We start from the raw sequence: 11,996 nt of genomic DNA, 5'->3' as shown, positions 1-11,996 counted from the left end.
CTGTCCCCATTATATACTTAACACAATTTAAGCGAATTTCCTATGCTCATCAGGTTATTAAGTGGAAGGATCAAGCTTTCAAGTTAGATGTTTCGGTTTGAGATCCAGGGGTCTTGCCATTATCCCCAAAGTTTCCTTCCTGCCTCAGTCACATGGTTCGTTGCAGAAAGCGCATGTCATGGGTTTTGTTTTTCCTTATTCCATGCAGGGATACCAAGTAAAACATAATAATAATAAAATACGTAAGGGAGAGCGAGAGAAGACTGTAGTAGGGGGAAAAGAATCATATTTCTTTTATTGTAGGATTGCAGACTTGAATAATATATATCCCAAATAACTTTAGAGGATAGGCAGTGATAACAATCAGCGTGGGGACAGTTAACTGCAAAGAGATCGTTTTATGTTTTTGAATTATACTATCTCATATTCTAACCCCTAGAAGAGACAAAAAAAAAATAAAAGTAGAGACATTTTAAAATGAGAACTAATTCTGGAGAAACAAAAAAATAATAATAAAAATGTTTAAAAAATAAACTAATAATGACCTTTATCCCATGGAAGAAAAGATTAGTCTGACACTAAAAGTAACATAGTTTTCCTTGTTGGCAGATGAGCTGAGAAAGTGGGACTCCAGAAAATCCACAGTCAACACGATAGGGGTGTTCGTGCTGCGGCTTGGGGCTGCTTCAGACTTTGGGGTGTGGAGCACCTCTGGGAGTTCAGGGCCCAGGAAAAGATCCGATAGCCAAAAGGGGCCCCGGGGAAGCTGGGCAGGGCTGATTAACCACCGTGTGGAGTACAGATCTGCCCAGAGCCGATACCCACGACCCATGCAAGGGCCCTGCCAATCACCCTGCCCTTGTACCACTGAACTCGAGACTGGTCTCTGATGAAGCTGTCGGGGACGCCCTCCACCTTCGTCTGCAGCCGCTCAGCCCTCGCTCACATACAGAGCAACACGCAATTTTAAAGACAGTACACGATTCTAAACCTCCACCCTATTCGCGTTCTTTACCTGAGTGTCTGGAATCAGAGTCTGTCTACCATCAGAGCCGATGAGCATTCTTGGAAAACTATGAAAGTGGCAAGAGGGCTCAGGGCTCCAAGGGTGAAGCCACCAGGATCTGAGATTTTCTTGTCATGACTCTCCATCCATCCCAAGGGCACCCAACAAGGGTGGCGCTCTGGGACAGCAGTGGCTCCGTCAACCTGGAGGGCCTGAGAAGATGGGCTGGGGAGGGACTTAGCTGGTAGCTGCCACACGGGCAGCCAGACTGCTGACAGAGAAGCTTGCACCAGGAGCCCTTCTGGCCGCCATGGTGGAAAAGTCACGCGACGCTGGGTTTTGATGCATGAAACCTCTTTCCTGACTCTTGTGCGTTTGCACATCTCTACCTGCTCTCAAGGCTATTGTTCTCACCCACTTTTATTTCATTATTTCATGGTGACCAGTCGTGCTGATGGGGCCCTGTTGTTTCCTTGGTCCCAAGGTTATCACATGGTTGTCGCCGGGAAGATTCTGGAATGGGACAACCAGCAATGTTGATGGATTAAGAGGTGCTTGGCTACAACAGATGGAGGGCAGGGTGACATAACGGTGTTCCTCATGGGGACTTGACTCTTTGTTTACATGCACCCAAACTGAAAGCCACGGGATGGGATCCCTCTCAGACACCACCTCTGTTCTCATATAAAAATGGGGATGATAATCCCTGCTTCCCAGAATCCTCTAAAGATTGGAAATCAATGTGAATTGATCATGCCAACATATAAATTATATGTACCTGAAGATAGGATAATTGATGGTGGTCCTTACATCTTAGATAAAAGTTTTTAAATGTCCTGCCCACCTCAACTCCAGTCACAGGTTCCTTGGTGCATGTGATATAACACATCCACTAAGATTTGTGTTGCTGCGTTGAGTACCCTGTTTGATTTGAATAGAATGAAACTGTATGGAAAAGTAAAGTAAGACTAGACGTTCAAGAAGAGAATTTGAAGCTCTCTCAGTTGTTTTGGGTGAAGAAGAGGGAAGAGGGAAATCAGAGGTACAGAACCTTGTTCTACCTTAATAGACTATGAACGCTTGGTTATTCAAGGTGGATCCAACCTGGAATGAAGTGTGGGTCACATACTTGGCTTGGGCAGTCCCCTGCTTTGTAGGAGGATCTGAAACCATCCCGGTATTTCTCTTTGTTTGTTTCATTTTTGTAACGTGGCCAAAAAGAACTATGCCTTTGGAGAACTGTTTCTGCTTCCTTTACACTCCATTAAAAACAATTCATAAAACACGATGACTTTTATCCCACATTTTAGAACTCTGTCCCATTCTCAGATATTTTATTCGTTTGTCAAATGAGGTATGCTCATTTTTGCTTCATGAAATACGAATAAACACACACATGTCTTCCTTCCTCCATCCCTTCCCTTTAAATGGTTAAGGGAACGGCTGAATGAGATTTTTAAAAACCCAGTCTGGAAGACCAGGAATACAATTTTCTTCCTATTTTCACAAAGGCTCTACGGCAAGAATTAGCATATCTTACTGATTTCAGGGCTGTTAAAAATCAGCTTCTGTGTTTTCATGAAGTGGTTGAGTTGTATTTCCTAGAGATGGGTTGGAACAAGAACCTATGTGTGCCTTGTAATTCTGCAGAGTCTTGTAATTCTGCAGTTCTTGTAATTCTGCAGAGTCCAGAGAGCGGATGACCCAGAATTCCTTCATGATTTGCCATTCGCAGACATAGCATCTAAGACGAGTCAAAGACGAGTCAAAGAAACAACACAGAATTATAACACGGCTTCTTTATCTTACGTCTATCTGTAATGGTTTTTGCTTTCTAATTTTTCATTTAAAGAAAAAACCCTCCTTTTATTTCCTATGAAGTCCTCCTGAGAAACTTTTAGAGCTACATACAGTCTCTGAACCGCTGAGTCACCCAGCAACTGCACAAGTTAACAGCTGCCTCTGCTGAACGTGTCTCCTGCCTTCTGAAGATAACAGAGACTCTAGCTGGCGGGAGTCTGGGCCCAGGGCTTTTCTTTTCTTTCTTTTTTTTTTCTTTTTGACTCTTCCACATGTGTACCATTTCTTTCATCTTTATGGGAGGAAGCCTAAACAATTCCGTGTGAATTCTCCCTCTCTTTCTCTCTATTCCTCCCTCTTCTGGAAACATTTTGTCTTGCCAGGTTCTTGACCTTTATGAAAAGTGAAACGCTTTCCAAAGGAAACCGTGAGTATGGAATTCTTTATGGTACAGTTTGTCATTGATATAATGAGGAAAGCAGTCTCGTTTGACCTTTCTGTACCGTCTTGGACAGAATCCGTAAGCGTTGTTTCTTGGCTTTTGAGAAGTAGAGAAGATTGATTTTGACTCTCTTCTTGTGAGTATCCCCTTTTAAACCACGACCTTAAGCTTGGGGCTTTATAGCATGAAAATCTAGCGATGACCCATTTACACGGGTCCGTATATGGAACAAGCAGAGAACTTGCAGCAAAATAGTACACAAGAAAGATCTGGGTCTGTAGACGATGAGTTGATTCTGTAGCCCAAGTAGTAAAAGCAATATACAGAGTAGCAATTATATTTCAGAGGAAGATTAAAATGCGAACTTGATAGTCAGTGTCCTGGCGGAGGTAAGCTAGGGGAAACTGTGCCCACATCCAGGTGAATGAAGGTAATCCTATGGAGATTTTTCAAGTTATTGCCCTAAACAGGTTGGTCCCACTTATGGTGTTTAACAGTATAATGTTTTATGTTGCGGAAGCCAATTACTGAGATGCTAATAAGTTGAAATGTATGATAATTGGATACAAGATGTGCTGAACTTTTTGTTTGTAGTGTTTGTAAATATAAAGCAAATAAAAAAGTAGAGAAGATTAATTTTGACTTAATTTATCTACAGAATGTATATATTACATATCTTAATTAATTTATATATATATTTGTGTTTATATGTATCTTAACTAACTTATAGAATGTAATAGATGTTGGCCCACATTTATGTGAAAAGTTGGAAGAATGTTCTGAGTGCTAAAGAATTATTAGCCAAAAGGGTAGCTAGATAAGGTTGAAATTATGTAGATACACTGGACCCCTAATAACAACAGGCTTCAAGACATCTGAATCTAAGTCCCACATGAGTAAAGGCCTTAGGACATACAAAAGGGACATCATAGAGATTTGAGCACCAGTAAGAGAAGATTTTTAACTTTCAGGCTATGGAGACTAGTGGCCCAAAGGTGCTGGAAACTGCGGAGGCGATCCAGGAGAGACGTCGGGAGGTGCTGACTCGGTACCAGAGGTTCAAGGAGCTGGTTGCGGAGAGGGGTCAGAAGCTCGAAGAGTCCTATCATTACCAGGTTTTCAGACGGGATGCAGATGACCTAGAGAAGTGGGTCTTGGAGAAACTCAAGATTGCAGATGATAAGAGCTACGAAGATCTAACTAACATACAGGTAGTCAGTCGTTTGACTTCCCCAGAGCAGACCCTGAGATCTCCACGGAGGGTAACATTCTTGTAATGTAAGTGCCTAGTTAGTTAACTGTCAGGCGATAATGTCACAGAAAGATCAGACTACCCATTAGGGACCATAATTCTGTTTCTAAATGGCCCATGTCTTTAACTTCTCAAGCCTCAGTGCCTTATTTACAAGGGAAACTCGCTCTATGAATGTATTCTTTTTTTTTAAGTTCGTTTATTTATTTTTGAGAGAGAGACAGAGAGAGAGAGAATGGGAGGGTCAGAGACAGAGGGAGAGAGAGAGAATCCCAAGCGGGCTCTGCCCTGTCAGCTCAGAGCCCAATGTAGGGCTCGATCTCACAAACCATGAGATCATGACCTGAGCTGAAACCAGGAGTTGGGCACTTAACTGATGAGCCACCCAGGCGCTCCTCTATGAATGTATTCTGAATCTGAAATTAAGCCATGAGCAAAACAGTGACTGAGAGTTCAAAGAATTTATGACACACTCTGTGATTTTAATATTTTGAGGTGAAGAAACGTCAGTGCCTCAGAATCAGTTGCCCTCCACCCTGCTCAGAAGGATAGGAATAAAGTGGAATTTTTCCTGGGTTTCTCCCAAGGGGCTATCCATGCCCTTCATAAGTCCACTTGACAGGTGTCAGGAGGAGAGCTTTGATGGAAGCTCCTCTCCTCCTTGTCCTACAGCATGTGACAGAGTCACGACCAGGAGAAAAGGTAACCTGCCTAAGAAGGGTACTTGATGTTGGAGAGGAAGCACTGGGTCAAGAACAAAGTGATATGGATTAAGTGCATCCATTTATATAGGCCAATAACAGCATAATCTGAGAAACGAAAACATCTCAATCACAAAAAAGCCATTATTGTAATAATCACTTTCCTCATTGTGTTCAACTTTCCATAGCACTTACTTCCTCTTTTCTGAAGAGGAACAAATGTGGGGCATCTTCTCATTTCCACCGATGGCGATGGAGGGTATTTACTGGAAACTCCCCAAAGGCGATGGGAACAGGACAAAACATTTCTCTGTGGCCCTTGACTTTGAGCCTGGGGGGGCCAGGAGTGACCATTTCTTGTAGGATGTGACTCCTCCAGCCCTGAGCACGGGTTACCACTTAATCTAGATTGTGAAGCAAGTAGTTCCGCCCGAAAGTAAAAAAAGGAACAGAAGAACATTTTTAGGACCCAGGGACGCTAGGCTTCATTAGCCATGTCCTCTGATTTCTTTTTTTTTTTAAGTATATCCATACTTTATTTGTTTTATTTTTACTTTTAGAGTTTTAATTCACTTTTTATTTTTTACACGTTTTTATTTTATTTATTTTTTTAAATATGAAATTTACCATCCAGTTGGTTTCCAGACAACTCCCAGTGCTCATCCCCACAGGTGCCCTCCTCCATGCCCCTCACCCACTTTCCCCTCCCCCCACCCCCCATCAACCTCCAGTTTATTCTCAGGTTTCAAGAGTCTCTTACGGTTTGCCTCCTTCTTTGTCTGTAACTTTGTCCTCTGATTTCTAAACTTCAGGGCAAGTATCGGAAGCATGAATCCTTGGAAGCAGAAGTGCAAGCAAAGTCCAGGGTCATTCCTGAACTGGAAGAGATCAGGGAAACCCGGTTTGCCGAGGGGCATTTTGCCCATGAGGACACCAAGGTAACTATACCACCTGACTCTGGAAGAGATGAGTCCAACTTTTTATTATGTTATCAGAGTTTTCATTGATTATGCCAGGTATGCAGCTAGATGCAGCTGGCTTGGAACCGGGGTTCCTGCCTCTGATCTTCTACTGGGCTGGGGCAGGAAAAATGACGGGACGTCCTCCTGTTCCTGGGGTGGGAAAAGAGGTATGACACAAAAGCTATCCTGGGGTAGCATCACACTCCTCCTTGACCACCGCAGGATAACTTCGCTGAAGATCAAGTCCCTTTCAATCTAGTTCCACGTGTCCCAGATGAATTGGCTTTCCCAAATGTCATTTCATTTTTTAAAAAAATTTTTTTTTAATTTTTCTTTTTTTACAGAGACAGGGTGTGAGTGGGGGAGGGACAAAGGGAGAGAGAATCCCAAGCAGGCTCCATGCTCATTGTGGAGCCCAACGCGGGGCTTGATCCCATGACCCTGGGGTCATGACCTGAGCCAAAATCAAGAGTCAGACGTTCAACCAACTGAGCCACCCGGGGGCCCCTCCCAAATGTCATTTCTGATTATTTCTTCTGACCTCAGGGTCCATGTTCCTTAGACTCTGCAAACAAGGGATGCTCTGCCATTTGAATCTTCTCTGAAATACCTGTCTGTCTGTGATGCCTCCCTCTCTTCACAGCCCATATGCTGTGACTACTATCGTAGTTCTGTACATCTGCTCCCCAAATCCCGTCTTCAGAAAGTCCCCCCTGAACACTGAAGACTGAAGACCATCACCCCTTTGGAATCCATTACTAACGGATCAACTCTTTTCTGACTTCATTCACACACACTTCCAACATGCTTGTGTTGATAAAGTCACTTCAGGATCTCTTCTGCATGAGTGAAATCTTTCTTTCTTTCTTTCTTTCTTTCTTTCTTTCTTTCTTTCTTTCTTTCTTTTTTCTTTTTTTCACTGAGTTCTTTTGTTTTGTTTTGGAAGCGTCAGCCCAGATTTACGTTACATATTTAAAAATTGGGTCTAGTCTTTCCACATTTGGCATACAAATTCTGGTCCATTTTACTGTCAACAAAATATGGCCAGAGAACACAGACTTTAACCAGAAGAGAACCTTATTGGAAAGAAGAGTCTGTAACAAGAAAAATCTCAAAATGTACCTATTGGTGCACAATTGAAATCGTTTTTGTGTTATTCCCAGCTTTGTGTGCCACTGATCCCCTACATCAATTACAATATTTGAGCCACGTTCGAAACCTTTTCACAACTATCAGACTGCACCGCTATAGGATTCGGAGAGAAGTGTGGTCTGTGTGCTACCTTATGCAGTGGACCAGTTGGAAAATAGAAGATTCTTGTGGACATAACACAGACGATGCCTTCAGTTTTTCAAGTTATGTAATACATGATCTTCTAAGCTAACCTGGCGTCAAAGCCTTGACTGCATAGTCCAAAAATTCTCTTATGGTTTTGGTGCCACTAATTTCCACTACAAGTTAGCAAAACTGTAACTCTCACTCCTTCTGGCAAACAGTTCGTGCTAAGTTTCTTCTACGCCTTGGCCAGTACTTAGAACGCCCCCTGCCTATCATGGACCTTTCCAAATCCTATCTGTTCCTCAAGGTTCAGTTCACATGAGCCCTCTTCCAGGAATCTCTGTGGCCTCCTGTCTTGTGGTCGGCAATCGTTTCACCCTGCACATTTACATTTTTTTCTCTCGTGGCAGATCACATCCGGCCTGGTTTAGCAGCTACTCCCGTGCATGTCGATTTCTTCCTGTAAATGCTTGTGGAGCCGTCAATGCACGAGCGGATGACATTTTTATCCAGCCCCCCTGCCCCCCGGGGGAGTGTGCACCTGCCCCAGCTGCCCTAGGCAGGTGCGGTGTCTGAGCGGTTTCGCCTCTCTTCCCAAAGGCCCATCTGGAGCAGCTGCGCACGCTGTGGGACCTCCTTCTGGAGCTGACCCGGGAGAGGGGCGCCCTGTTGCTGCGGGCCCTGCGTCTACAGCAGTACCTGCAGGAGTGCGCCGACACCTTGGAGTGGGTCGGAGACAAGGTGGGGACCGCGCAGGACACAGAGGACTTCCCGTTCGCGTCCCAGGCACCCCGCGGCAGCTGAACGCAGGCAATTCGTAGACCAGTCTGGGTGCCTGTTCCTGGACTCTGTTCCCGGAAAGTAGGAATTTTGGCAGAGATGTGGGGGTATCCTGGAGACCACTGACATTGCAATGTGGGGGGAAAGAGCTCCCGGCCTGTCCCCGGCTACTTTCCGTGCCCCTCGGCTCCTTCTCCTGAATTTTTGCTCTGACTCTGGGTCCAGGCTGACGGTGTTGCCTGCTCCTTCCCTAAGGGCTGCCTCTCAGTACTTGTAACTATTTTTCTAGACACTGAAAGAATGATCCCGTAGTTAGGGCTGAAGATAACAAGTAAGCAAGTAAGTGCGTAGCACAGCCCTTTTGCGGATTCTCAGTGTGTCGACCTGAGTAGAACCAGGATGAATTTATTTCTCATGTTCCAAAGTACAAAGGGTGCTTCCGGGAGCCTTGGCCAACCATGTCCCTGGTCTTTCTGGAAGATTACCTCAAAGAGTGCCATGCCCTGGGCCAGAGTGCTCCCTCCGGACACCCGCTCCTGCTTCTGGCTCTTTCCTCAAGGTCTCTCCCAGGCCCCACCAGCCCCTCCTTCTGAGATTTCCGGGGAGTGTGGGCAATGGTTTGGGGCATTTGAACTGCAGGAATTCTGAAGCGTTTGCCGGTGGCTCAACAGACTTTCCTGGTCCACAGGAGGCTATAGTGACGTCAGCAGAGCTGGGTGAGGACTGGGAACGCACAGAGGTCCTGCATAAGAAGTTTGAGGAGTTCCAGGCGGACCTGGAAACTCAGAAAAGAAAACTGGATGGAATGAACCAGTATGCCAACCAGTGTGCCGAGGTGAGGTGGGGAGCAGAGGGTCAATGCAGGGAAGGGCTCCCGATAGCCAAAGCCTTCCGCCATCAGCAGGTGGGACGTGAGGGACACGGGCATCGGGAGAAAACAAGGCTGCATGTCCTTGTCGTGACAGGTCCGGGGCAACTTCCTCTCCTGTCCGGGTCCATCCCTTGCCAGTCTGTGCAAATAGAGGCGTGACTGGGAGGGAGAGCGTATGTGTTCACACCTGTGGGTGTGCCTGTGCACATGCGCGGAGGAATGAGACCCACAACCGGGTAACTCCTGTGCGGAACACCAATCGGTCAACCACTCAGTTTTATGCAGCACCCTTTTCGTGAAGGAGAACCCGAATAAAGCAGCAAAGAATGTAAAATAATGGTGGGCTATTGTAATATGGACAATGTTATTATACATGATGTTTGTGGGTGGGGGAAGGAGGAGGGAGGCAGATTTACCTTCCTTTACTTAAGAAAATGTTTAAATAAGCTTTCAATATCTGTAGCAGACAAACAATTCAGTGTGGGGCTACGTAACTGTAGGATGTGGCAAGAAAACCGGGAAGCCGGCCTGGTTTTGTTTGTATATAAAGGAAATTTTATGTGGCTATAAAGGAAATTTTATGTGGCTATAAAGGAATTCGAAACTCCAAGCGTTGGCTATTGTGCTTTGCCATGTGGTCTCCTCCTCACTGCATCTCCAGAAGGGCAACGATCTTTCTGTACTAACAGAACCGAGATCTCAGGACGAATGGGTACCTGAGGGGGGAAAGTAACTGACTCTCAGTTTTTTTCCAGGCCACGTTTCCAACAGTCTCTAAATTTTTTCTCTCCGCCAGCTGTGTCTTGTTGTGGAAGTTGTTTAGTTATTCGGTGCTATCTCACAAACCGTCACAAAACTGAAAACAACAAACGTTTTACTTCTTCCCGATTCAGTGGTTCAGCTGTTCCGCTAGACGATGCTCCTGGTCCCACCTGGGTTTCTTAAGTGGCTGCAGTTATTTGGTGGCTCAGTTGGGGCGGAGGGTCTAAAATGGCCTTGCCCCCACGTCTGCGGCCTTGGCGAGGATAATGAGGGGTTTCTCCACACGGTCTTTCACGTTTGTTTATGTGTCAGCGTTCCAAAGGTTAGAACAGAAGCTGAAAGTACAGGAGCTCGTATCATTTCTGGCACATCCTATGGTAAGCGAGCCATAGGCCAACCCAGATCCAAAGCGTGAGGAAACGGACTTCACGTCTCGAAAGGAAGGCTTCCTGGTAAAATAGCAGGGCCATTTATCTAACCTACCACGGGAAGGATCAACACAGCTTAGAGCGCGTCCTCTGCTCTTTGGGACCGGGACCCACACAGCGCCAAACAGAAAGGACCATCTATCCAGGAAGGAGAGTCTCGAAAATCCCGTCTGGAGCAGCTTCAGAATTGGGAATGGAAATGTGAAGAGACAGGGACGGGAGGAGCAGAAAGACAGACACGTGGGAACTACTCAAAAGTGCCAAGTGTCAACATAGGCTTATGCTGTTAACTTAACCTAGTATTCATTAATCTCAGTGCTTCAGATGTTTTGCAACAATCCATGAAGTTTTTCTCCAAAATTAAATGTGGATACATGTGTGTATAATTCTGTATAATCTCTCAGTAGATTCTCGAAGGCGTCAGGACCCCAGAGACGTTAAGAACCACAGTAGCAGAGTTTTGGAAAATAAAGTCATATTTCACAGACGGGGCTTTTTCTTCCTTGGTTTTCAGGATTTTCAGGGGATTAGCAGGCACCAACAAGGTGGAATTCTGAAAATAACACCATGGCTGAGCAATGTGTGTTAATAGGGTGCCCCAGGGCTGCGAGTGAAAGAGACCGTATCTGGGTGCTTGGCCTCTAGATTTTGGCAATGTGGATCGAGTTAAAGCTAGGGCGCAGGGCTAAGGCAAAGACTGGGATCTGGCCAAAAGGTCGTTCTCCATGCCTGGCAAAGTGCAAACTAGCGTGAGATGAGAAACGTCAAATGATTTTTGGAATAATCTCACCTTTGCCTCACTCCCGCACTGGTCCCCTCCCACAGGAGAAACATCCTGACCTGCCCTTGATTAAGCTAAAGCAGGATGAGGTGAACACCGCCTGGAAGCGTCTCCTCAGCCTGGCTGGGCAGCGACAGGAAACACTGGCCAATGCTGCAGACCTCCAGCGATTCAAAAGGTACGAATCTGGCCCACACGTTATGGGAAAGTCTACGACAGCGCCCCATCTGATTGTGCCAGCCTCTGTCTGCTGCTGGCAATTACTGGCCAATCCCTCAAACCAAAGGAAATCATGTGCTTGCATTTAAGGCAGCAAGGGAGAGCGTAGTTATGACAACTGTGACCCACCCCGTGGCCAAGCATGTGATGACTGGAGACTAAAGCTGTAAAAGTAGCACAGGTGAATTAGTGATAGAAAGGCTGCAGAGGCAAGGAAAGCATATTACGAACTGGATGGGAGTGGAAGGTTGAGTTGGGTAGAAGAAAGACTCATTAAGAGCTGACCCAGATATGGGACGTATATGCAGAGGCCCAATGACCAGGGAGATGCCCAGGCCCCTACATGTCAATGGAAGCCATTAAAAGCAAGAACTCTTTGCATTACTCTTCGATAGTGAGTGGGAATTCCAGGTAATTGCTAGCCGAGTGGACCAGGGCGGTCTTTGCCGTGTGTGTTGTTTGCCCTGTAATTCCTGACATCTTCTTTGTTGGAGCTCATGTGGCTGTCTGGCAGGGATGTGACGGAGGCCGTCCAGTGGATCAAAGAGAAGGAGCCTCAACTCACCTCTGAGGACTACGGCAAAGATCTCATTAGCTCTGAGGCGCTGTTCCACAGTCACAAAGGTCTTGAGAGGAACCTCGCAGTCATGCAGGACAAGGTAAGCCACTGCTGGAAGAACGGCCAGCGTCCTGGGCTAGAAGAGGTATTTGCTG

The 11,996-nt window shown here is 45.8% G+C and overlaps 1 protein-coding gene across 3 annotated transcripts in view; it reads left to right on the top strand.

Annotated features, from left to right (window-relative positions):
• Positions 1–2,925: 2,925 nt before the first annotated feature.
• Positions 2,926–11,996, top strand: part of SPTA1 (spectrin alpha, erythrocytic 1) — a 70,664-nt gene continuing 61,593 nt past the window's right edge. Inside the window, exons 1-7 of one of the 3 annotated variants that reach the window (XM_053908892.1) lie at positions 2,926–3,233; positions 4,220–4,459; positions 6,014–6,139; positions 8,042–8,182; positions 8,910–9,056; positions 11,108–11,241; positions 11,797–11,941. In XM_053908892.1, coding sequence (XP_053764867.1) covers positions 4,223–4,459; positions 6,014–6,139; positions 8,042–8,182; positions 8,910–9,056; positions 11,108–11,241; positions 11,797–11,941 — 930 coding nt within the window. In that variant the 5' untranslated portion in view covers positions 2,926–3,233; positions 4,220–4,222. The remainder of the gene's footprint in view (positions 3,234–4,219; positions 4,460–6,013; positions 6,140–8,041; positions 8,183–8,909; positions 9,057–11,107; positions 11,242–11,796; positions 11,942–11,996) is intronic. The other 2 variants (XM_019433327.2, XM_019433326.2) reach the window with 2 other exon arrangements.

Source organism: Panthera pardus, unplaced genomic scaffold (genome assembly GCF_024362965.1).
Source record: "Panthera pardus isolate Hobbes unplaced genomic scaffold, ASM2436296v1 HiC_scaffold_21, whole genome shotgun sequence".
Lineage (NCBI taxonomy): Eukaryota > Metazoa > Chordata > Mammalia > Carnivora > Felidae > Panthera > Panthera pardus.
The sequence above is the reverse complement of the archived record's forward strand: the minus strand, read 5'-3'. Positions and strand labels throughout refer to the sequence as shown.